At 41.5% G+C, this 27,267-nt stretch overlaps 1 protein-coding gene across 7 annotated transcripts in view; it reads left to right on the forward strand.

Annotated features, from left to right (window-relative positions):
• The window catches only part of LOC126185065 (dnaJ homolog subfamily C member 21-like), a 248,681-nt gene extending 224,453 nt beyond the window's left edge, over nt 1-24,228 (forward strand). For 4 of the 7 annotated variants that reach the window (XM_049927824.1, XM_049927825.1, XM_049927827.1 and 1 more), the window contains exon 3: nt 21,617-24,228. In XM_049927824.1, the coding sequence (XP_049783781.1) occupies nt 21,627-23,633 (2,007 nt within the window). In that variant the 5' untranslated portion in view covers nt 21,617-21,626 and the 3' untranslated portion in view covers nt 23,634-24,228. Of the gene's footprint in view, nt 1-1,453; nt 1,558-15,899; nt 16,122-18,421; nt 18,511-18,534; nt 18,792-21,616 lie in introns of those variants that run through there. The other 3 variants (XM_049927823.1, XM_049927822.1, XM_049927826.1) reach the window with 3 other exon arrangements.
• The last annotated feature ends 3,039 nt before the right edge of the window (nt 24,229-27,267 follow it).

A 27,267-nucleotide genomic window follows, 5' to 3' on the forward strand; every position in this document is an offset into this window, starting at 1 on the left:
TCGCAGAACAATGATGTGTGATCGTTATATCTTACAGCGGATGGCAGATACTAAACATCCACTGATAAAAAAGTGCGAAACGCTCTCTGAAATCGGGAATAACAGAAATGTCATAAAACAGCAGTTTTATATCTACAAGCAGTACGAAGAGTGGAAATATCTCCAAAAGAAAGTACATCGAAGTGAGGTTCTTCCAATGTTCCTATATGACTATCACAGCTTTTATCACGACATTCCTGTAACATACTTCGACTATTCCTGTAAAGGAAAAGGACATGGGCAGTTTTCACCTACATTGCACCTGGCAGAAAAGTGGGCAGGATATCTTAAGCTATACACAGATGGCTCAAAAATGCGGACGGAAAATCATACCGGATGTGCTTTCTTCTGTCCAGAATCTGCAGAAGAAAAGAAGTTTCAACTACCAGGTGATATTCCATATTTCTTGCTGAAACTTTCACTATTATAGAGGCAATCAAATATGCAAAATATCTCAAAATCCCCAAGGCAGTAATAATCAATGACTCTCAAAGCGTTCTGAAATCCATTAGTTACAGGAGTTGGGACAAAAGAACTAGTGAATACACCCTCGACATACCGGATCAATACCACAAACCTACGAAGACTGGCCAAATTATAGAATTTATATGGGGCAAATCACATTCCGGCATTCTATACAATGACAAAGCAGATCGACTAGCGAAAGGTGCGATGAAGTGTGGAAGACCTATGAACAGTAAACTCCCATGCACAGAATACCTCATAAAAGTAAAACAACAAGCGATTCTCTCATGGCAGTAAGAATGGAATAAAAGCCAACAAACAAGAGGTAAAAGCCATGGACGCATACAGACATTCATACCAAGACAGCCATGGTTTGCGAACTTCAAACATCCAAGGAAAATTATAACGTCCATTGTGAGAATGTGTCTCAATCATGGATCTTTCCCTGCCCACTTACATAGAATCGGCGTATAGGAGACACCTCACTGTCAATGTGAAGAGGAAACAATTGGTGACGTAAATCACATCTTATTTCAGTGTAGATGCTATAAGAAAGGCAGAGTCGACATTTTAAAGGAGCTCTTAAGGCTTGGTCACTGCCAGCCGCTTTGCGGGATCCCAATTCTCGGAGACACAACCAGGAGTACATATGATGCCATATCCCGGTTTCTAGCCAAAGAAGACATAAAAATTCAAAATGAATTAAACTTAACTAAAGAACTTAATTAACAAATAAATTTTTAGCAGTCAACTGTGTTTTGTAATCTGATTACAATAATTTTGATCTGAAAACATATGAATGTATGCCCTAAACAGTATGTATGACGAAGGAAAAAAAAGTTACCTTGTTATGTGTGTCAGCACATTTATTTGTAATGGCTAAAAAGTTTGTATGCTGGAAGACAATAAAAAATTAAAAAAAGCTCCCTTTGATCATCTTTGGTTTACATCGCAGACGAAATTGGCACACAGTTTGGCGCTGTTGTGGTTAAGCAACGTGGGTTGCGTTGTGCAAGCGAGGTTTGAGCGTGTTGAAGTAGTAGGTGAAATACTGTAAGTATTACGTTGAGATTAATTGTAATCAGCTGGGAAGTCGCATTAACGTTATAAGGAATGCGTTGAATCAACTTTAGCATATTTATCTGTGTCACGTAAATAAAAAAAAAATCGTATCTAAGACGTAAATTTCCTGTAATGTTACGAAAATATGATTAAGACAGTATTCTGGAATTTATCTAGCCAAAATCGGTACCTTAGTTGTACTTACCGCAATACTTTACTCCAGGAGAGTAATTCATTATTCTTGACTGTAAATGCTGACTTCGCTACCCGTTCATTATTGAGTAGGGCTTTAATAATTTATCCCGTGCCCACCGTTGACTGTGACCTTCATTTTTCAAACTGTTGTGCGAAGTAGCACTAGTTACACATGTCTACTGGTAACTGATGGAATGCACGTGTTAGAAATCTGAGACTTATAACAAAATTTAGTTGGGATACAGTCTGTATATGAACAGCTGGTCAAGAGCAGATATTCATAGGTTTAGCTGCAGCGTGTCTATGTTTGAGCATCTATTCATGTCCATGCTCATGCTGTTGTTTGCATATCATCTTTCTCGTCCACAGATCGCTTAGCTGTTTTATGATGATAGGACAGGTGGTCGGCTGTTGCCTTGATGAAAGAACCATTCTGGCACTTGGCTGGAGTTATTCAGGGAAATTACATTGTTTCTTGTCATCTCTCTGCACTGTCACTGCACATGATACGGACATTCTTTGTTGAGACCATTGCCATCAGTATGCTGCTATGCCTCTTGTGCTCCCTTCAGTCCACAAGGAAAACTTATTCCAGGAGCATAATGTGCTACACTGTGTCATGCATGTGTACATGCCTCCCCCTTCAGTCTGCTTGGAAAACTGAACAAGCATCCCCCCATAATGAATGAGATGTTGGGCTTCGGAGAATAACATGATGTTACACTTTACGTCTTGGCATATGATTTTCTTGTGGAATCGGTAAATGATGATCATGTAGTGACTTGTGACATGGTGCTTATCCCTTATTATTCACCCTTGTTCAGAGTCCTCTAACTCTGTGTAGTATTCATTAGTTATGAAGGTTTTAACTGCCTTTTTGAACAGATTTAATCTTTTTCATTGCCTTGGGAAATTTATTACACGGCTTTGTTCCCATTTAGAAGCCTGGTCTAACCTAACACACATCTGTTGTCCGTCATCTTGTGGAAAACATGGAATAAGTATTACCTGGCTGAAAACTTCTAATCAAATTTGTGAATTTCTGCCCAAAGACAGATTTTCATGTGTGGAAGTTTTGACGCTCTTTCTTCTACCATCCTTTCCGCATCTGCTTAATTGTTGCTTAGCTTTATGTCATCTATCATATTGTATCTCCTTTCTCTGTCTCCTCCCACAAAGTATTCCTTGAAAATTGTCATTCAGGAAGCACTTCCATCTCAGTGAACTTACCATCCAGTTCTTCCGTTTGCTTACAAACTGCAGTACCCTTCTCTCCTCATACTAATTCTCTCCAACACTTTTCTGTTATACTCACTTTTTCCATCCAGCTTGCCCTTTCCATTCTCCTCCACTTCCATGTCTCAAATGCGTGTGGCCTTTTCTCATTCTGTTGTTTGTATCCATGTTTGCACCCCATAAAATGCCTCACTACAGACAGAAACCCTGTCCTGACTTTTTCTGAGGCCTTCATGTAAGTTTGCCACATAATTTTCTATTGAATGCCTTCTTCACTATAGATGTGCGAATTTTAACTTCTTGATGACATCTAAAGTCTTCAGTTATTGTACTTCCAAGATATTTAAATGCTGTTACTTGCTTAGTAATAACTTTCCCTATCTTTATATCATCCAGTCATCTTCCTGGTGCCAATCACCATATTCATTGTTTTTACTGTATTGCTTCTCATCCCATGCTCCACAAAAGTGTCATTCATATCTTCTAGCATTTTATTTATAGTTTTTTCACTTCCTGTCTCTAATAACATGTCATCAGCAAATCTTATACATTCTACTCTCTTCCTACCAATACCACAGCCTACTCCACTTTTTGTCTCCAACCCTTTTCCAATAGTCCTTCCAGTTATAAGTTGAACAAAAAAGGAGATAAGAAACAACTTAATGTCTCTTATAATGCTGTTTCTGTCTGTCATTTCATCTCCAATTCTTATGTTACGTAAATACAGATTCTGTACCAGTCATTCCTCCTTCCAGTCTGCACCTTTTGTTTTTGATCTGTTTTCATACACCTGAGAACTGAGAGCATTTTGCATTGTTATTTGTTGTTGCTACTGTAGATTGGGTATGGGGTACTTCTGCAGTAAAGAAACTGAATAATATGATTTTTTAAAAGTTTAAAGCTAGATTATTTGTGCAAATCCGTTTTATAATAACTTTTATAGATAACATTATTTCCTTTATCCGTGCTTTACTTTACCTTCCAGTAATGTTTACTGTATTGCAATGGAATCAATTCTTCCAACTGATGTGAATAAATAAGTAGAAAAATAGTAAACACATGGTCAAATGTTGTGGAACACCCATTATTTTTCCCATGGACATATTCATGTCTGAATTAGTGTGAAGGCTAATGTAAATTTTTGCATCCTGTTTTTCAAATAGGAACTAAGACAGGCATGTGCCTGGCAAACATGAGACTTTAGGTGAGCACCACTGATTCTTTCTAACTGCAAACTTGGTATGTGTTTAAACAGCCACCATGTGGTGTGACAGTGGAACATTTGTCATAGTGTGTGTGTGTGTGTGTGTGTATCTCATCTTGACCGCCAGGATTAGGATGACAGTATGATCGTATATGCATCCCTTAACCTGGAAGTGTGTTATGTACTGTTGGTGGTGGGGTGACTGTTGAGGAGGAGGAGGAGGAGGAGGAGGAGTAGTCAGTAGTGGAAAATCTCTTGGCCAATGGCCACACTTAAAAAGTGTAAGACTTACAATGGCAAGTGGGGCTCTATTTGTGTGGAATCTTTCTACCGTACCTCCTTGTGGAAGATGGGAAGTGTGCACTAATTCTATAAACAGCACTCTCAGTAGATTAGGTAGACTCCTGGTGAGCACACATGCCCAACAGAGTAAGCTCAGCTGGGTAGCCCACCCGAGCATGGTAAAAATTGACTGAAATGCCTAAATAACAACAGTTCACTTTTGGAGCCAAATGTATTTTTAGTAACAGTGTTGGAGGAAAGGATGTTGGAGAAGTTGACCCCATTTTACATCAAAGTATTATAGGCAGTGACAAAAGATGTCTGTAAAGACTTTCTGCAAGGACATCTGTGAAACCTTATTAAAAAACAAACAACTGTAAAGAAAATAGGGAAGGCATAGTAAACAGTAACATCTAGTGTCAGAAGTTATCAAAGATTGCCAACAATAGTACACAATGCATTTACCAACATCTCCATAAAGTGATAAATGAAGACATGAAATTCTGATTCAAGAAAGATATGAAAAAATCTGTCAGACCATCTGAAGCTCATTTTATCAGAATTGTATAATTATGTGCCACCTACTGTAGTGATGAAATTTGACTGAGTGATCTAAGAAGGCACTGTATGTCTGCTTAGAACATTACAATTGCCAAGGAAAAGTAAAAAGAAGAAGAAGAACTCCGGTGAAATGGTTTTCATTCTACAGTGACACATAAATGGACATAGTACTCACTACATATGAACTCAGACTTGTCACTGAGGGTCTCTCTGTGCTGGCGTGCAGGAAACACATTTGAAAGAGGGAAATATGTGTGCTTGAGAGAGGTCTATGGAAAGGACTATTTCAGTGGGAAGAGGACTGAAAGTTGTATGGCTGATATTCATCACTCTCCACCTCCCTGTATATGCCAGGTTTCAAGCCGTTACTGTATTAGTATCCATGCCATACTGAGTGACCAGATGTTCTTTGTGTGTACCCACTATTGAGTTAAACATCATGGCTCACAGCAATCTCGTACCACAGCTCACCCAACATTTCCTCCTTGGAGAGGAGACTTAAGTGCAGACAATGTGCTGTTGGTCTGTCAGCTACATGTCATTGGGGTTGAGCTGTTGAGAGCACCACACAAAAAAGAAAACCTCTTTTGTGAACATGTAGTATAGCATGAATTTCATAACTGCTACAGGGTTGTTCACTAATTCTTCAGCACATTCTCAAACATTTTCCACCTGCTCTGTGGGAGATGGTTGACAATTTGCACTCCCAGCATGCAATTCCCAGTATAGATACACAATGCAGACTGAACAGTGCCCAATAGGAAGCTACTGAAATGAATAGTGAGCAAGGGCAACTGGACACTGCAGTCAGCCAGCTGTATTTGAACATTGTGATAATGTCCAGAAATGGATGGCTGCCATTATGATTGTGTTCCACTGAGGCATCAATTGTATAGTCTTCGTAACAGTTGTTACGGTAATGTGTCCCCTGGTGGCCTGAGGAGTGCTACTTTGCAGTCCTGGGCAGGTATGCTGCTCTGCACTGGTTTAGGCACCAACAGACTGCAGAAAACATCACACCCTATCAGATAATACTGGAAAATATCTGAGTTATGAAAGGATAAAAAAAAGAGAATGTTCCAACAAAATGGAAGTTTACAACTGTGTCTTCAGTGTATGGGAATTGGGTTGAGGTTTGTTAATGACTTGTGAATTGTACCTGGTCACAGTAAAGTTCACTGCTGTATGTTTCAGCACCTCACTGAGAATGCAAGAGTCGTCCTCACTGTGTTCAACTGTACATGAGAAATGACTCCTTGGCCCCTTGAAGGATACTGTCCTATTTCCCATCCTGAAATCAAGGAAGAGCAATACTTATGTGAGTAGTTACTGGGGTGCTACCCTCATCAGCAGCACAGGAAACACACTGTGCTAAACTGCAGGCTTGTCTCAGTTCTCAAATCCAGGCAGCTCCTTAATCGTATCCAACGTTGGTTCAAGAAATAGCAATCTGCCACAATCACACATTGCTTTAATAGGCATACACCATGCTGTACTATTCAGGTAAAGCCTCACAATAGTGTTTCTTCATCTAAAGCAGGCCGGATACAGCAATTGGAGACCATTCTGTGGCAGTTTCATCATTATGGCCTTTCCTGTCAAGATGTTGCTTTGAATACAGAGTTCAAGAAATTTTATTGGACTTGTTACAGTTGGATAACATTGTCCCATAAAGACAGCAACTGTCAACATTCTCCCCCCCCCCCCCCCCCCCCCTTCCAGGGGGTCCACAACTCTTTTGAGAGTTGGGATGGAAGTCATTAAAGCAAAGACGTTTTTCATCGCGGCGAGATCTATTTACGAAATTTCAGTCACCAACTTTCTCTTCCGAATGCGAAAATATTTTGTTGAGCCCAACCTTCATAGGAGTAGGAATGATCATCAAAATAAAATAAGAGAAATAGGTGTTCGTTTTTCCCGCGCGATGTTCGGGAGTGGAATGGTAGAGAGATACTATGATTGTGGTTCGATGAACCCTCTGCCAAGCACTTAAATGTGAATTGCAGAGTAATCGTGTAGATGTAGACGTGCGTGGCTAGCACAGGACCCCGAGCTAGTGCATCTCTCTTTCCTTTCCAGGCTGAATACTTTTCTTTTCCACATCCTTCCCCATCCCCAAAATCAGATACCCGGACTTCCTAAAAAGAGCCTACTCGTGAAGATTTTTTACGTACTCCGACTTCATGACCATCGATTCCTCCCTCATCCATACATCCTGTTTCCAAGAAGGCTCATAAGAAACAAAGTTCCTCTCATTCTCCGCCACAGTGTGTCTCATCTACAACGCCACCCGGCGGTAACCACCCTTAGCCGTCTTCTGTGTTGCCAAGGCGCACTGCTGGCGGCCGATCAACCGGCCAATCGCTGGTGGCAGGAGCTACCCGCAAACAACCTATAGATCACGATCTTCTGCCTTTGGCTGAATGCCATTCTACGCTGTTGGCTGGCAGCTCTCAGCAGTCATTGAGTTGACAGCAACTGTGGTAAGATTCTTCCCTTTTCTGCCCTCCCTATGTCAATTATCCATTGGAATATCCGTGGTATTTGAGCCAATCGGGATGAATTGTCGATCCTCTTATGATCCTACTCCCATGTCATCTTCTGTCTTCAGGAAACAAAGCTGCATCCCCACGATCGCTTTGTTTTCCCTCATTTCCAGTCAGTCCGGTTTGATCTCCCCTCTGTTGATGGCACTCTGGCACACAGGGGACTTAGGATTCTTCTCAATGATATTGTCCATTATCACCCAATCCCCTTAAACAGTTCCTTCCAAACTGTCGCTGTCCGTCTTTCCATTTCTGGATACACCTTCTCTCTTTGTACCTATACATTCCATCGTCTGCACCGATGGTAAGAGCTGATCTCCTTCGTCAGCTTGGTCAGCTCCCGCCCGCCGCCGCCACCCCCCCCCCCCCCCCCCCCCCCCCCTGCCACGCACTGCCCCTCATTTGCTGGTTGGGTACTTCAGTGCCTACCACCCACTTTGGGGATCTCCAAGTCTTTGTCCTCAAGGCTCTCTATTGATTGACCTCTTCCATGAAGCAGAGCTTGTTTGCCTCAACATTGGGAACCTACATTTTTGTGTGCCTCCACGACAAATTTCTCTCATTTGGACCTTTCCGTCGGTACTGTTCAGCTAGCTGGGCACTTAGAATGGTTTGCTCTTGCTGATACACACTCGAGTGACCATTTTCCATGTGTCCTTCGATTGCAGCCACAACTGCCATCTATGCGCCTGAGATGCTGGAAGTTTGCCCAAGCCGATTGGATACTTTTACCCTCTCTAGCGACATTTGATGACTGTCACTTCCCTAGTGTCGACAATCAGGTCACTCATGTTGCAGAAGTTATTCTTACAGCCGTGGAACGTTTAATATCTCGCACCTCCGATTTGCTCCGGCACCCCCCAGTTCCTTGGTGGATCGAGGTGTGCTGTGATGCAATACACGAGCGGAGACGTGCTCTTCATATTTTCCGCCACCATCCTACTTTGGCCAACTGTATCCGCTATAAGCAGTTATGTGCATGATGCCGTCGCGTCATCCGCGATAGCAAGAAAGCAAGCTGGGACTGCTTTACTAGCTCCTTTAACACCTTCACTACCTCTTCAGTAGTTTGGAGTCGAATTCGGTTGTTATATCCCGTGTCTAGTTTCTCCCCGCTCTCTGGGCTCACTGTCGCGCATGATACCTTTAGTGGACCCAGTCTTAATTTATAACTCATTGGGTCAACACTTTGCTGAGATTTCGAGCTGTTCAAATTACCCACCAGCTTTTCTCCCAAAGAAACATGCAGCGGAAGTGCGACCTCTTGTTTTCTCCTCTCAGAATAGCGAAAGCTATAATACTGTTTTCTCCATGGGGGAACTCCAACACGCACTCTCTTCTTCTCGCTCTTCTGCCCCAGGACCGGATGGTGTCCACTTCCAAATGTTGCTGCATTTATCATCTACATCCATAATCCGCAAGCCACCTGACGGTGTGTGGCGGAGGGTACCTTGAGTACCTCTATCGGTTCTCCCTTCTATTCCAGTCTCGTATTGTTCGTGGAAAGAAGGATTGTCGGTATGCCTCTGTGTGGGCTCTAATCTTTCTGATTTTATCCTCATGGTCTCTTCGTGAGATATACGTAGGAGGGAGAAATCATACCATAGTCTGCGTTACCTCCTTCGCCTTTATAATCGAATTTGGACCGACAGTACCTTTCCCAGAATATGGCAGGAAGCTATCGTTGTTCATCTTCTGAAAACTGGAAAGGACAAACATCTACCATCTAGCTATTGCCCCATCTCTCTCATGAGTAGTGTATGTAAGGTTTTGGAGCATATGGTGACTTGCCATTTAGCCTGGTGGCTGGAGTCCCGAGGACTTTTTAACACCTGCCCAATGCGGTTTCCGAAAGCATCATTCTGCAGTTGACCATTTCGTTACTCTCTCCACTTACATCATGAACAATTTTCGCAGGAAATGCCAAATGGTAGCAATATTTTTAGATCTGGAGTGAGCAAACGATACCTGTTGTAGGACAGGCATCCTCTGCACACTGTTCTCTTGGAGCTTTCGAGATCAGCTACCCCTTTTTATTTGTGAATTTATAACAGAATTCACTGCTCTCTCCCGTACTTTCTCCCAAGAAAACGGAGTGCCCCAGGGCTCCGTGCTAAGTGTTGTACTGTTTGCTTTCGCAATAAATCCAATAATGGATTGTCTCCATCCTGATGTCTCGGGCTCCCTCTTTGTCCATGATTTTGCGATCTACTACAGCTCTAAACGGACCAGCCTTCTTGAATGATGTCTTCAAGGATGTCTCGATCAACTCCACTCTTGGAGTATCGAAACCAACTTTCGCTTTTCTCCCACTAAGACAGTCTGTGTAAATTTTTGACATTGTACGGAGTTTTGTCCACCTTCCCTTCATTTAGGCCCTGTTGACCTTCCGTTCATGGACGTTGCCAAATTCGTGGGACATATGTGTGACAGAAAACTGTGCTGGTCCTCACACGTTTCCCATCTTTCGGCTTGCTGTCTGTGATCCATCAACACCCTCCGCGTTCTGAATGGTACCTACTGGGGAGCGGACCGAGTGGTCCTTCTCCGCCTATATCACACCTTAGTGCGCTCGAAATTGGACTACGGGAGCATAGCTTACTCCTCTGCTCAGCCGTCTATTCTTCGGCGTCTCGACTCTGTCCACCACCGTGGATTGCGTTTAGCGTCAGGAGCTTTTTACACCAGCCCCGTGGAAAGCCTTTATGCTGAGACTGCTGAACCTCCGCTGTCCAATCAGTGAGCTGTCCTTCTGAGTCGTTAAGCTAGCCATCTGTCTTTCATGACTTCTCATCTTTCCCATGACCTTTTTTCGATGCCACCTTGGATGTAGGGTATCATTGGTCTACACTTCCCGATAATAAATTGTAGGACGTGAAACCTCTTCCCTGTGCTTGGACCTCTTCCTCCCAAACTCTTCATCGGGAGGATGTAATTTTAACTAGACTCCAGATAGGGCACTGTCTTTTTAGCTATTGCCATCTTTTAAGTGGCGATCCTCCCACGCTTTGTCCCCACTGCTCTCAGCTGTGGACGGTGAGACACCTTTTACTTCAGTGCCCCTATTTTACTCTGCCACGGGCCCATTTACAGCTGTCGCCCGATATATATCTTCCATTATAGCAGATGATACGTGCTCAGCCGATTGTGTCGTCGAGTTTCAGTGTCAGTGAGATGACGATGGTCATTTGAAGCTCTTTTTGGGGAAAACAATCCCCTTCTACAGTGGTTTTCCTTTTGTTTTTTTGTTTGCCCTCTTTTTGAGTTTAGCTCCGATTGCTGCTGATTTCCCATTTGTTTTTGTTTTTTTTTTCTTTTTCTTTTTCTTTTTTTTTTAACCCTTCCCTAAGCCACAGAATGGGCGCTAATGACCGTAGCAGTTTTGCGCCCTAAAACCATAACAAAAAAGAAAAAAAAAATCCATCAGGGGGTCCACAACTCTTTTTGTGGATACATGCGTGGCGAGCACGGGACCCCGAACTCGTGCAGCTCTTCCCTTCCCCTTCCCCCTCTCCCTCTCTTTGGGAGTATGTTTTGCGCCTACGTCCAGAGACGGACGCTTGTGAATGAATGAAATGGTTTCTCTCTACAATGTAAAGTATCCCTACGTTGTCCTTCTCTTTCCTTGCTTCTTCTCTTTACCTTCTTCTCCACTGTGCCGTTTGAGAGTTGTTCTCTTGTTTCCTTTTCTTTGTTCCTTTCTTTCCTCCATGTGCATGTCAGAAGGCCGGCCCACGTGTTCTCACACATAGCTGGTGACGGGGTAACACGTAATTCCCTATCTTGGGTAGACAAGTAGGAGATGTATGTACCTCCTGGTAAAGGTCAGGCCCAGGGAGGGGTGATTACCCGAGCTGGTACCTTCCAAACATCCCGATTGGTTGCTCTGTCCGTTTCTCGGGAGGTGTGACCTGAGGTGTGGACAATCACTTAAAGTGGGAGTGCCCTCAGAGAGGACCCCCACTAGGAAGGAGCGCACTATCGGAGATGCCAGTAATCATGGGGAATACTTTCGCAATGGTTTTCTCTATGTCTACAACTTCTGCCCGCAAGAGAAAGCTAGATGAGTCTCACCCACAGAAAATTCTTCCATCAGTGCCAAAGTGCCTAGTTGTTTCTCGGTCTGATGAAGGTAAAGACTTCTCGACAGTAAACTCATTCATTATTCAGAAAGGTGTGGATGCAATTGCAGGTCCTGTAATGTCTTGTTCCCGGTTACAAAATGGCACCTTGTTGTTAGAAACAGTGTCCTCCAGGCACAAAAATTGCTTTGAACTTCACTGCTACACACCTTCCCTGTATGGATGGAAGCACACCGTACTAAACTCATCGCGCGGATTGATTTACACAAGATCACATGACGGATTATCAAATGAGGAAATTCCAAATTACCTGTTTGATCGGGGACTAACGGCTGTACATTGAGTAATGAAAAGGGTTGAAAAGGAATTGGTACCAACCTGCACTCTCTTCTTGACATTTGACAGATTTCAACTTCCGTTGAACATTAGAGCGAGACATGAGATCATTTCAGTTCACCCTTACATCACCAACCCTAAGCGTTGCTATCAGTGTTTAATCGTCCCAGCTATTCGTGTTAAAATATGACCAAATGCGTTGCCTGGGGCAGGGGTGCCCATGAGGGTGATTGTCCACCACCATTCCCTCATTACATCAACTGTATGGGTGACCACACTGCTTCCTCTAGAGATTACCCTATTTTTAAACATAAACGAATTATTCAGGAAGTCCGAGTGGAGGAGGAAAAGGTGTCTACCTTGGCTGCTTGTAAGTTATTTGCCAGTAGAAAGCCCACTGTGCTCCCAGTGGGTACATAGCACTGGCCTTGCCTCTCCTTGACCTACTAAGGACGTAGCCACGCAGACTTGCGATCTCACCTGTAGTGCCATGGTCGTCAGATTGGTCTGCCCAAAGATTGCCCGTTCAACCTCCCCACTTTCACCCGCTCGCTCTGAGGCTCAACTTTTATCGGCTCAAGCTAAATCACAGGCCCCAAAATTGGATACCCAGACTCCTGGAAAAGAGCCTACTTGTGAAGATTTTTTACGTACCCAGAACTTGCAACTATCAACTCCTCCTGCATCTCAACGTCCTGCTTCCGAGAAGGCTCATAAGAAAAACAGGCCCTCTCCTTCTCCGCCACGCCGTCTCTTCTACAGAGCCACTCAGTGGTTGCCGCCCTTGGCTATCTTCCGTGTTGCCGAGACGCTCCACTGGCAACGAATCAACCAGCCGATCACTGACGGCAGGAGTTGCCCCCGAACAACCTATGGATTAGGATCTTCGGTCTCTGGCTGAATGCCATTCGATGCTGTCGGCCACTGGCTCTTAGCGATTGCTGAGTTGACTGCAACCATGGTGAGATTTTTGTATTTTTGTCCACTTTTTGTCAATTATCCATTGGAATATCCACAGAAGTTGCTCCAATTGGGTTATCTTCAGGAAACAAAGCTACATTCCCATGATCGCTTTGTCTTCCCTCATTTCCGCTGAGTCCGGTTTGATCTCCCCTCTGTTGCTGGCGTTGCGGCAACCGGGGGACTTACGATTCTTCTCCGTGATACTACACATTATCACCCAATCCGCTTACACAGTCCCTTCCAAGCTGTCGCTGAGTGTCTTTCCCTTTCTTGATTCACCTTCTCTCTTAGTACCATATACATTCCATTGCCCACACCAATAGTGAGAGCTGGTCTCCTTAGTCTCCTTGGTGAGCTCCCACCCATGTATTTGCTGGTTGGGGACTTCTGTGCCCACCACCTGCTTTGAGGATCTCCACGTCCCTGTTAGAGAGGCTCCCTACTGATTCCATCAAGCAGATCTTGTTTGCCTCAACACTGGGAAATGTACATTTTTGTCTGCCTCCACGTCAACCTATTTTCATTTGGGCATTTCGGTCTGTACTGTTCAGCTAGTCCGGCACTTTGAATAGTTCAACACACTCCAGTGACTATTTTCCATGTGTCCTTAGATTACAGCCACAACTGTCACCTATGCGTCCAAGATCATGGAAGTTTTCCAGAGCTGATTGGACACTTTTCTCCTCTCAAGCAACATTTGATGACCATCAGTTTCCTAGTTTTGATGATCAAGTCACTCATGTTATGGAACTTATTCTTACAGCTGAGGAATGTTCAATACCTCGTACCTTCCACTTGCCCCCCCTCTCGGTTCCTTGGTGGAATAGGGTGTGCTGTGACGCAATATGCAAGCAGAGACGTGCTCTTTGCGTTTTCCGCCGTCATCGAACATTGGTCAACTGTATCTGATGTAAGCAATAAGCAGTTACGTGTGCAATGCTGTCACATCATATGCGATAGAAGACAAACTGGGATTTCTCTACCAGCTCCTTCAATACTTCACTCCCTCCTCAGTTGTCTGACAAATAAAGTTTTTCCCCGACCTCAGTACTAACTGCCGTGCAGGATACCTTAGTGGACCGAATTGCAATCTCTAACCCATTGGGGTGACACTTTGCTGAGATTTCGAGCTCTTCTAATTACCCACCAGCTTTTCCCCAAAGAAACAGGTAGTGGAAGAGTGACCTTTTGCTTTTTTCTCCCAAAATTGCTAAAGCTATAATGCAGTTTTTTTTATATGTGGGAACTCGGACACGCACTCTCCTCCTCTCCTCCTCTCGCTCTTCTGCTTGAGAACCAGATGGTATCCATGTCCAAATGTTGCTGCATCTATCATAATCGAGTCTGTGCTACCTCCTTCGCCTTCATAATCGGCTTTGGGTCGAATGTAACTTTCCCATAAGATGGCATGAAGCTATCATCATTCTTGTCCCGAAACCTGGAAAGGACAAACATCTCCCCTCCAGATATCGCTGAATCTCTCTCACGAATAGTATTTGTAAGGTTTTGGAGCATATGGTGAATTGCTGTTTAGGCTGTTCGCTGGAGTCCCGAAACCTTTTAACCACTGCCCAATGCAGTTTCTGAAAGCATCATTCCGCAGTTGGCCATCTTGTTGCTCTCTCCACTGAAATTGTGAACAATTTTCTCAGGAAATTTCAACCGGTTGCTATATTTTTTGATCTGAAGAGGGCATACGATACCTGTTGGACGACAGGCATCCTCCGCACACTGTTCTCTTAGGGCTTTCGAGGTTGGCTACCCCTTTTCATCCGTGAATTTATGACAGTGCGCACATTTAAGGTGCAGGTGAACACTACTCTATCCTGTACTTTCTCTTAAGAAAATGGGGTCCCCCAGGGCTCTGTGCTAAGTGTTGTACTGTTTGCCATTGCCATAAATCTAATTACGGATTCTCTCCTTCCCGATGTTTCGGGCTCCCTCTTTGTCGATGATTTTGCAATCTACTACAGCTCTCAACAGACCAGCCTTCTTGAACAACGTCTTCAAGGATGTTTCGATCACCTCCACTTGTGGAGCATTGAAACTGGCTTCTGATTTTCTCCCAGTAAGACTGTCTGTGTAAATTTTTGGCGTTGTATGGAGTTTTATCTGCCTTCCCTACATGTTGCCCCTGTTGACCTTCCGTTTGCATACATTGCCAAATTCTTGGGACTTGCGTTTGACAGAAAACTGTGGTGGTCTGCCTACTTTCGGCTCGCTGTCTGCGATTCCCCATAAAACCTCCGTGTTCTGAGTGGTACCTCCTGGGGAGTGGACCGAGTGGTCCTCCTCCATCTATAAGCATCTCAGTGCACTTGAAAATTGGACTATGGGAGCATTGTGTACTCCTACACGGCTGTCTATTAATCAGCGTTTAGATTCTGTCCATCACCGTGCATTGCATTTAGTGTCTGGAGGTTTCTACTCTAACCCCATGGAGAGCCTTTACGCTGAGACTGCTGAACCTCTGCTGTCCAATTGGCGAACCATTCTTCTGAGTCGTTGCACTAGTCATCTGTCTTCCATGCCTGCTCATCCGAACCATGCCATTTTTTTTTTAATGCCTCCTAGGATTTAGGTTATGCAGGCAGCCCTTCCTCTCGACTACCACTGGGAGTCTGCTTCCGTCAACTGCTACATTCACTTTCCTTCCAATTCCCTAAAACTTTCTTGACAAATGGGGGTACAATGCTGCTGCCTTGGCTTCGCCCCTGGGCCTGCTTTCTCTGTGACCTTTGTCAGCTTACCAAGGATAGTACCATTGCTGCCTCACCTCAAGGCCTTTTACCTGGGGTCATCTTGAGCGCCTCTCCCCGCCCCTCTCACCTGATTGCCATCTCATGCCCCCTCCTCTCGTAATTCCATCACAAGCCCCTTCCTCTATTGCTATCTCGGGCCTGTCTCATTTACCTCTCTATGTTGCAGGTTTGGGCCCTCTCAAAGGCGAGCCCTTGCCATCATCCATGGCTCCACCATCTCTTGTGCTGCATGTCCTGCCGCCCTTGTGTGTAGCTTCCCATGTCACTGCTGCTTCGTCTGCACGCCATTAAGAGTGGTGCCCACACACCGTTGCATTCCTGAGTGTCTTTAATGAGAAATTGAACATAGTTACACAATTTGGTGCTATCTGCTTCAGTTCATGCACAGGTAGCGTACACAAAGTGAATACTTTTCAATGCAATTATGGGCTCATGGGCTGCTATATACACTCTGCCATGGAACCAACATTTACGACTATATTTCTGTCGTTTTCCATCTGTGCAACTCAGAAAAGCTGCTTGTGGTGGGGAGAATCCAGATGGTGTGGGTTGTGAAGCAGCCATTGAAATCTGGCATTTTGTGCTCTTCTGCATGTTGTCTCACTGGGTGGTGCACTTTGTTTCTGGCAATGGTTTGGCAATGGCCATTCATTCTAGTTGACAGCTTGTTGGTTGTCATACCAATGTAAAACACTGTGCAGTGGTTGCAGCAGTGCTGGTATATAACATGGCTGGTTTCACAGGTGACCCGTCCTCTGGTGGTGTAGGATAAGCATCTGATGGGACTGGACTAGGTGGTGCTGGGTGCATGGATTGGGCAGGTCTTGTGTATGGGTCTTCCACAGGGATATGATACCTGTGGCAGGGCATTTGGGATGGGAATGGCAGAGGGATGGACTAGTAAGTTGTGGTGGTTGGACACCACTTGGGGAAGGGTTGGAAGCATCTTGGGTAGGATGTCCGTCATTTCACGGCATAATAGTAGATAATCAAAGCCCAGATGAAGGATGTGTTTGTCTTTCCAGTCCAGGGTGGTATTTGGATGGCAAGGGGGGGGGGGTGCTTTGTGGTTAGTTCTTGGGATGGATCAGGTGTGTGTGAGAGGATATGGCACAGGAAAACTTTGTGAATTAGGTGTGCAGGATATTGCTTGTCTGCGAAGGCCTTCAGCATACTGGGCAAGGGAGTTCCCATCACTGCAGATGCATGTACCACAGCTTAGGTGCCATGTAAGGAACAGGATATGGGAGAGGATTTTGGCTAGGGATAGTGAAACTTTTATGAACTAGTGCAGATAAATAGAGCAGTATTGGGGGAAAAATTTGGCATTGGAAGTATTGAGTAAAGGTGTCAGGTGGTTGTAGGGAGAGTTTAAAAAGGTTGATGGGCGTAAGGCATGAAAGTAATTATGTTGGGAGCAGGGGGTAGTTTTGTGACTGTTGCCAAAAACAAGGTGCACTACCCTGTGGCACAAAACGCAGCAACAGAGCAAAAGATGCGAGCAAGTTTTCAATATGTGTGTTTGTTTGTACACATACACCATCCCCTGCCCCAGCACCCCAACCTATTCCCCCCCCCACCCCTACATCAGCTTGTTGTGTGCTGTTATCTCATGCCCTAGTCTATGAAATCATGCCAACCTGTGTGTTACCTGGCTACCTGCCCCTTTTACTCCCACCCCTAGCAAGTATACAAACAGTTCCCCAGCTAGAAAAAGGAAGTGCATTGCAAAAGCTTTCCAAGCTCTGAACCTTTTGTTTGTGTGCCTATCGAAGACGCAGCACTTCTGCATTTCAGTGGGTCGTCTCCTTTATTCCTGAATAATTCAATATTGACATTGTCTTTTGTGTAACATATGAAGCAGGACCAGATATCCTTGTTCCAGCAAAAGATTATATGGTTTTGAGGAAATAAGACATCTGAAAATTTTATTCATACAGGTTTCATTAAAGATGGTTTCTTCTTGAAAATGTGGTTTTATAATTAATTGCATCCTGATAGGCTATGCAACCAGATACAAATAAGTGTACAGTGATCATTCATAGTAGTATGCACTGCAAGAATATTTTCCCAGTGTATTCCAGAGTGAGCTTCAGTATCCTAGACAGGTTCTTGTCAAAGTCCCATATGTCATGTTGGTGCTTGAGCGTCTTAATTTTCTGGGCATATCATATTCTCGCCACTATTTCTGTACTGAGAGGTAGACCACCCTATCAAGGCATCATTTTCATTTACTTGGTTTTCAGACCCTTTTGGAAGATGCCCATTGTCGATCACCAACTAAGTACTGTTACAGGTTCACTAGTATGACATGAATGTTGTGCACTGTTGTCTTCTTGATGTAGAATCACAATCGTGTACTTGGTACTTGCCACCCAAAAAGTATCTGTTGAAGTTTCTGGGAACTAACGTATAAATGTGATTGGTTTCTCTCCTTTACAACTTACATAGCTCTGACATATTTTCTGTCATCTGATCTTGAAAAAACTGCTGAAATTAAAAAAAAGAAATGAAAAATTTTGGTTAAAACAAGGTAGTAGTAATGCTGATACAAATTAATTAATAATTTATTAGTATAACTTGTAATGTGTAAAGGTCTTTATAGAACTTAGCACTTTTTCTTTCTTTCATTGGAATTTTGATATGTTATTAATGTATAATTCTTTGAAACCATTTTGTCTTTTCCAGAAAATTTGTAAAGGAAGTCTCTTGAAGAGGGTCAGTTTATAACAACACCCTGCCAACCAGGTGAAAAGTTCTTTGCAGTTGACACAGAAGTAAGTATGTAACTGAATAGTCCACTTGCTTTAGTCGAATCTGTTCCTAAAATGCTTTTTCTTTTTCTGTGAGTGTTGCAGCTTTCCCAATTTACTGATGACTGTTACCACATAATCTTTGGAATCAAACTCAAATAGAACTATAGGTGTTATGATGGAACATCAAAGTAACCAGTGAAGTTGATATGGTTTTCCTGGTAGTAGAAATAAAAATGAGTTGAGAGACAATTGGTGAATTGCAGTGCTACCAGACAATCAGTATCATCTATATTATGAAAAAGGTATTGCTGACTTGGAAAGAGATGGAACTTTAATTATTCAGAAAAATGTGGCCATCAATAAAGGCACATGTACTGACACAGTGTTCAAAACAAAATAGAATGAGAAAAAACGAATACCTATGTAGATGTAGAAGCAAAACCTGGGTAATGAAGTTAAAAAGTTTATTGATTTCTTATGGGTGGCCACAGCCTTAATAAATTAAATGAAGACATTTCCACCAGTCTATTCGGTTGAAATAAGTATTTTAGTGTGCATCAGTGGCAGTTTCAAGCTTCAGCTCATTTACAATAGCTCCTCAGAATAAACAGCCTTAAAGTTAGATTCTGGTTCAACAGGGCTGTAAGGAGTTTAGGAAAGAGCAATAAGAGGGGTGTTAATAAACCTAAAATTGTCTGCAGCCAAGACGTTTATGATAATTATTTACAGTTGAGTAGGCAGGTGGTAGAGCGTTTGAAAAAAAAAAAAAAGATGGTGTCCACTTAATCAGATTGCTTGTACGCTTTCCCTCCAATTCTGTTTATCTCTTAAACATGGACATAAAGAGTATGTTGTTAAAACTTTTTGTGCTCTCTGCATTGGTTATAATTGGATCTCTCGGTGGTTGAAACTCTGTAATGCAAGTTTACTGGTTTGCATTTCAAAATTTGTTTTAAAACAAGTAAATTGTATAAAAAAATCTCGAAAAAGGATCACTGAAGCAGTAATGTACCTGTTTGTAATTGAATGTATTTTACTCATTATGAAGGTATAGTTGTGAAATAATTCCACTGAGAATAATGGAAGTTAAATGTTAGTTGAAGAATATTTATATGATATTCTTTCACTTTCCGTTCATGCATCTGAGGTGTTCTTAATTCTTGCTCCAATATTTTGGGTGACAGACTTTTAGCCATAATCATGGTGAGTCACTTGCAAGATTTTAAGTTATTTTGCACTGTGGGGTAAATGTGCTTGTCAGATAACACAGTTGATAATGAGAGCGTCCAGGAGTAAAGCAAAGCAAGTTCAGAATCAGCGAACCCACAGGGCTTACGAAGTATGTGGTTGATCATTATGGGTGGCATATTTTGGAATGCAATAATAATTCCTTTGAATAATCAGCCACATACTTAGTAAACACTGTAGATTCACTGATTCTGCACTCAATTTGTTTCAGGTGCATAAACTTTTATTACAACCGACACTCTACTCGCCAACGGTGTTATCTCTAATGCATGCATGTTTACTTCACAGTGTAAAGTGATTTAAAATCTTGCAAGTAAATCACCTTTAACCCCCCTCCCCATGCTCATATTCTCCACTTCTCCACAGATGTTTAGGTGGGTCATCAAGAACAGAAAAAGTGTTAAAACAGTTGACCATATTGTAGAAGGTATTGTTACCCTGCTATTTCCAAACCACTCACAAACTTTTTATCACTAAGTAGTGTCGAAACAGACAATGTGTGTGCCTACCATCCCAAGAAGTCACACTGTGCTGAGTGCATGATAACTGTTCTGTGTTTGATGACAAGAGGAAGGTGGAGAAGGAACTAGGGAGTACAAGGCAGTGGTTGTTAGTGATAGGTGCAGGGTGGAGTGACAAGAGTGACAGATATGCAGCAGCAGTAGGAGAGGGGAGGGGGGGGGGGTGTTGCAGGTGCCGGTTATGTTAAGAAAAAAGTAAGCACACACTGTAGTATATACATATCTGAAAGACCATTAAGGGTGAAAGTGAGGTGGTGGTGGTTTGGGTGATGACAGGAGGAAAAAGATATTTCAAATGTCACATAAAAACAGTAAAAGTAGTGCCTGCCTCTTACTGCATTTTCACCAGCTCTTTCAACATATAAGCATGGTTTCTTTTGTAAATTAAAGAAGCTGCTGCCATTGTCTACTGTGTTGTGTGGTCACATAAATTTCTTGTAAAACAGCAGATAAATAAGAAGGGTCATAGTTGCTTTAGATCAGGCTGTACACTTTTCTAATGTGGATTCTCTCCACTATGAGGGGCAGTTGCAAAGTAATTCCTCATGTTTTGAATCCAATAAAATAGTGGAATAATGTAATAAATTGGGCTCTGCTGCTGAAATTATTATTTTTTTCTTGAGTCATTGGAAATATCAGTATGGTTGAGAAAATTGCCAATCTTGGGGTCTGTGTTACACATTGTGTGGCCATAAAATTTCAGAAAGTCAGAGATGAAACACTGATTTGCATTTATGAGAAGCTGAGGAAGGTTATTGGGGATACTGTAATGGATAGCAGTCCATTTAGATACTGTGTTTATTAGTGTATGGAAGATGTAGGCTATATTCCCTTGGATGATCAAAAGCAGAGTAGCTGACAACCCACTGCTTGCACCAAACATTTAATGCATTGATTACGTTATTGACACCAAACAGTGGGTACCACTTGATGAAATGTTGTCACTGAAGGCAATGTGATTACTGCTGTTGATAAACTGGGTTAGTCAGATTTATATGTCCTGGATACCAACAATCAGAATACAGTGGAGGAAAAACGGTATCCATCAATGGTAGGAGAGGCAACATTAACAAATATTGTACATCGGATGAGAAGTGTGGGCTCTCACTGATGTTTTTATGTGACTTAACGGAAATAAGTTAAGGAGGCATTACTTGTAGATTGCCTTATCACATCTGGAGATCGGACCAATGTAGATTTTTAGATGTTAGAGGTGTGTGTGTGTGTGTGTGTGTGTGTGTGTGTGTGTGTGTGTGTGTGTGTGTGTGTGTGACAGAGAGAGAGAGAGAGAGAGAGAGAGAATTGTTTTAATGTTGCTATTTATGTCATATTAAAGCTGTGTCAATCAATTGTTTAAGGTATTCAGTAATGAAATGTCATTACGAAGTACTAGGAGTGCCAAGGAATGCATCCTTCGAGGAGATAAAGAAGTCTTACAGGACATTAGCTCTCAAATGGCATCCCGACAAGAATCCTGATAATGTGGTGGAAGCAAGGGAAGAGTTCCTGTTAGTGCAGCAAGCTTATGAAGTTTTAGGTGATCCTGCAGAGAGAAAGTGGTATGATAAGAACAGGGAATCAATTTTGAAGGGGGGTAGAGATGGAGATTATAAGGATGAAAGCCTTGATGTCTTTCAGTATTTCACATCATCATGTTTTAAAGGTTACGGTGATGATGAAGACGGGTTTTATACTGTATACCGGAAAGTTTTTGAAAAAATTGCAGCAGAAGATACAGAATCTGTGTCAGAAAGTGAGCTGAACATACCAACATTTGGAGATTCCAACAGCAACTATGATGATGTTGTCCATCCATTTTATGCATACTGGCAAAGTTACTCAACCAAGAAATCATATGCCTGGCTGAATGTATTTGATACTCGTCAGGCGACAAATAAGCGTGTGTTTCGTGCAATGGAAAAGGAAAATAAGAAGGTAAGGGACAAAGCTCGCAAGGCAAGAAATGAAGAAGTTCAACAGTTAGTAGCATTTGTTCGAAAGAGAGATAAACGTGTGAAGGCGCATGTGGAATTTCTGAAACAAAAATCGGAAGATAATGCTAGGAAAGCGAAAGAGTATAGAATCCAGCAAGTGAAGAACCGTTTCAAAGAAATGCAAGAACTTGCTGGACCTCTTCATGATCTGAGTATATCCACAATGGAGGAACTGAATGCAATTGAAGTGGAAGTAGCTGCAATGTTTGACGAGCGTCCTGAAGAAGTTGATGATGACGACGACGGACTATACTGTTTTGTTTGCCAAAAACTCTTCAAATCGGAAAAATCTTTTGCAAATCATGAGAATTCAAAGAAGCATAAGGAAAATTTGGAACTTATGAAAGAGCAAGGTATGTTTCCAGAGTCCGATGAGAAAGGAAGTGTTTATGAGGAAACTGGAGCTAGTGCAGTGGATTCTAGCAACACGATTTCTGCTGATCAAACTAGCACAAGTAGTAGTGATAATGATAGTGACAGTGGTGGTAGTGATGATGGCATAGGAAAACAAGCAGATAATAGTGACATGTCAGGATCCTTTTGTCAGCAGCTCGAAAACACACAAACTGCAGAAGCAAGCACTGATGACTGTGCCAGCAGTTCAGACACTGAAGATAGTTTAAAAATCATCAGACACTTGCATAAAAGTAAGACACATAGGAAACTACTTGAAGACTATGAGAGCTCTGATGAACTAAACATACACATTATGAAACCTAATACAAAAAAATCATACAAGTGTAGAGGAACAGATACCCAGTGTACAAAGGAAAATGATGATAAAACAAATACATTAATAGAAGATGCTGATCAGACTTCTGTGAAATCTTTAGGCTTTGATGCAGATGAGGAAAGTATTTCTGGTGAGGTTGCAGCAAAAAATAGGAAAAAAAGAAGGAAACAGACAAAAAATACCAAAAAGTCTGTTAATCAAGTGGATTTTGTAACTCAGAAAAATGAAGACTGTATTAATTCACAAAAGTCAAAGTGCCTTACTGCTATAAATTGTCCTGATAAAGGTGTAAATAAAATTGTTGAACATGATCATAGTAAGAAAAATGTTGCAGAGAAGCAGTCAAAAAAACAGAAAAAGAATGTTAAGGTATTGGGTGTTGACAAAATAAATGGTAATGAATCAACACTGAAAACTGAAAAAAATAAACAATTTGAGAGACAGTCCAAAAGATCTAAGAAGAAAACTGCTTTGGAAGGATATAACACAGGACAAAACCGGGAGACTGACGACATACCAACTGTGAAATTGAAGACTCTAGAGGATGGCGGCACGAACAAATGTTCCAAAAAACGGGCAAAAAATAAGTGTGTGGTTGAAGAAAGATACTTTGTGAACCAAAACTGTGATGTAGGGAGCCCATCATGATTTGATAAAATGAGTATGCTCTTACAGATATGACTTTAAGATAATCCGTGTTGGATAATGGCTGTGTATAGATATAAGTCTTTTGTGCTCATTGTATAGAACAGTATTAAAAGAACAGCTACACAAAAAATGCTTGTTCCACTCATTAATATTGTATTTGTTAACTGCTGTGTATGAAAACATGGTTTATAAAAATAAATTATATTATCCATTCATATATCCAATGAATATCAATTTGTAGTTTACAGGGCTTGTATTTGAAAATGTGTGCTTCCTTTATTTGCGTTTCAGAAAAAAAGATAAAAAAATTAATAATAATCAAAACTTGTCTGTGAAAGCTGTGTCTTCAAATTTGTGTCACACAAACTACTGTCCATGTTTGCCATTTTGGTACCCCAAACATATGAGACCATAGTAGTGTGAAGTTTAAGTAGGACCTGTGTACTGTGTGCTATTTGTTCTGGATAAATGACTTCATGTCTGTAATACAAGCTAAGCAGCTTTTTCTTGCAAAAATGTCACTTAGTTTGTGGTGTATGAGAAACACCAGCAAACTGTACAGTTTAGATATTAGATCATTATTTTACTCTGGCCCGTGTATAAACAGACATTGGAAACAAAGCTAAAATTTGTCATATTTTTTATGAAATTACCTGAATTTGTGCAACATTTGTCAAAAATTGTTTTAATCATTATTGCTGCTGCTGCTGCTGCTGCTGCTGCTACTACTGCTACTACTACTACTACTACTACTACTACTACTACTACATTATTGTCTTAATTGAAGTTTGTAAGTTGTAGGATATACACAAAATGGTGTTCAGGTTCATTGTCAGTAGTGTGTGGCCTCATATAAGGGAATATATAAATAAATACGCCTGGGGTGGTTTTGTCAAACTATGAAAATCTTGAATTGGAACGATTACAGTGTTACTCCAGTGATGTACCAGTAAAGTCGAACATTTTTGGGCTGTTGAGACCTAGTGAGTTCTAAATCTGTCACTGATGTCAACGTCAGTCTTAAAAAATCAATGTTTCACTGTGCATTTCGTGCTTGTTATATGGATACTTAAGATTTCTGACTATTACTCTTGCATAAAAATAATTGTGAATCTCATATGGAATATAGTGAATGGAAATATGTGCTATCTTCCACTTTTTCTAATTTTTACAGGAAAGCAACTGTCATAAGAATGTTCTCTTCCTTAGACAGGAAGCTAAATTTCCTATAAAACATCTCTGAAGTATTCCTTAAACAACTGTATAAGATATGGTTACTATGCTGTAGCAATGTATATTCAGCACTTGAAAGTAGCTTAAAATTTTGCCTTGACAAGAACCAGAGCAATTTGGAGGACACAAAAATTGTACTTGAACATCTTACGACTTGTATGTCTTGATGTGAGTGAAAAAGAGGAGTTAATGTATTGTACTAAATATAATTATAACAGATTCGGCCATTTCATGTGTTCCTGGCTATTAAGTGCTCGAGAATAAGCATAGCACCAATGAAAGTATTTTAAGACTTCATTTTATCTTTTCCTCAGATAAGTGAGAATAGGTAATCACTTATCTGGTGCTTGGTGTATGTGGAGAGCACATAACACATTGCTAACACCCTTTTTTTTTTTATCAGCTGGTTTGTCAAATATCAGATTGTGTCCACATCCATCTGCGTGCTTGATATCGGCGTAAGGTCGAAAGTGACCAATTTTTACAGAATAAAGTCTTCGTCTTTGCCAAATAGCCTATGTGGAAATACTTATCTTTCTTTGTTGAGCCTGTGGTGTCCAACAAGAAGAAATCTGCCATTGTGTTTAATACTTCAAGTAGTTCGTTATAACATTGTTTGAAATTGGAGTTACTTATTTCGGCATTTGGACATACACAGTAGCATATTCTATTACTGTGTGTGAAAAGCATAAGATGGTTTTCTTCCATTTTCCTAAATCATAATTATACCAAGATGTTTACTGATGTACTAATAAGGGAAGTTATTGAGCTCTGTAACACCAGCTGTCTAAGTATTGTTGTTTGACAGTTGTTGCTTTGCCTAATTATTTGGTGATCACAGGCATCAGGTGATGCCTGTTGCGTTCACTACTTCATTTTGGGTGTATTAATTAGTAAATCTCTGCAATTGTGGACTCAAGGTGGTCAAATTAAGATGTCTGAGGTAGTTAAACTTCTAATATTAATGAGAACAATGTGGTGAAAACAACAGTCTTGGTTGCAGAATTTATTTTGTTGCTTTATTTATTTGCGATGTGCATTTCACCTAATACAAGGCGCTTTCAGATTGTCCTGCATTACTTAAAACCGTGTTAGAAAGGCTTGATCCTAACTTGCAAGTGAGAAGGTTACAAATTTAAATTTCTTTGAAACTTACCATTATAGTATTGGTAAGTGATTTTTGGGTGCCACGATACAGGTGTTGGCAGAAACAGACTGCCCTGTCATATATAATAAAATAAATTGAAGAAAGTATGTGCTCATGTCATATGTTAAGTGTAACACCCAGTAACCTATGGATAAATAAAATAAATTAGAATATGGAAAAGTTCATAGCAGTTGGCCTTACAAACTGTACAATGGCAATGGTCTGTGTGGGTAAGAAAGCAGAAGACAACTTAAATTACATTGCAGGTCTATGTAGCATATCCCAGTGGATACAAGGCAGAATCAGGTCAGTATGTAGTCTGTCATAAGGTAAATACACTAAAGGCACCATTGTTAGTTATCCGGTGTGGTAAACTACACTGAATGCCATGGGGAATCCTACAGCAAGTTTTAGTTTTTCATGAAAAGTGGCGTTGGTACACAGTGAGTTAAGCTGCATAGTTATACAATAGTTGTTTTGAAGCTTTCTTAGATTAAGTTAAATTTTGCATATAGGCAGTAATATAGAAAACTTGGGCTACTTTATAGTAACACTGCTCAGTAAATTATGTTACAACTCAAGTGTTGAGATTATATTTAGTGAAGTTAGGTACAGACATAATCCAATGAGATTTTTTTTCCAGATCGTGTACAGAATGCATGTAGTCACATAGTTGGAAGATATCTAGTCCATAGGTTAGCTGGTAGTGTCAAAGTTAGGTCATATGAGGTGCAGTTTGAATTATACTAAAAGCAGTAATGTTGTGATGACGTGACTAATTTATGCAACATAGCATAGGGATATGTCCCTATTCATTACTTTTGTGTTGTCTACTGGCAAAATATGGACACAACAGGCCATACAACATGGAAACTATGTACAAGTGCTTCAGCATTACTAATGTGAGTACAAATTCATTTTTCTATGATTAGATTTTGGTGGTAGCCACAAAGATTAGTAGCATAAGTGGAGCAGCATATAGATTACAGTATATAATCATAGACTGAACTATTGGACTGGTACAAGGGAACGTGAACTGAGAGCTAGATGGTGTTTTGATGGTACAAGATGCAGCCAGTGCCTGTCCTACAGTACCTGTAGGAATGACAGCTGTGTGACAACACACTGTGATGGGACTGCTCGTATGATGGATATATGGCACATATTGTACTGTCAAAGTGGGCCCTGTACTGGTCCTGCAGTCCAATCTATGATTCCATATTGTAATCTGCATTCTCATCCACATATGCTACT

Source organism: Schistocerca cancellata, chromosome 4, assembly GCF_023864275.1.
Source record: "Schistocerca cancellata isolate TAMUIC-IGC-003103 chromosome 4, iqSchCanc2.1, whole genome shotgun sequence".
NCBI lineage: Eukaryota > Metazoa > Arthropoda > Insecta > Orthoptera > Acrididae > Schistocerca > Schistocerca cancellata.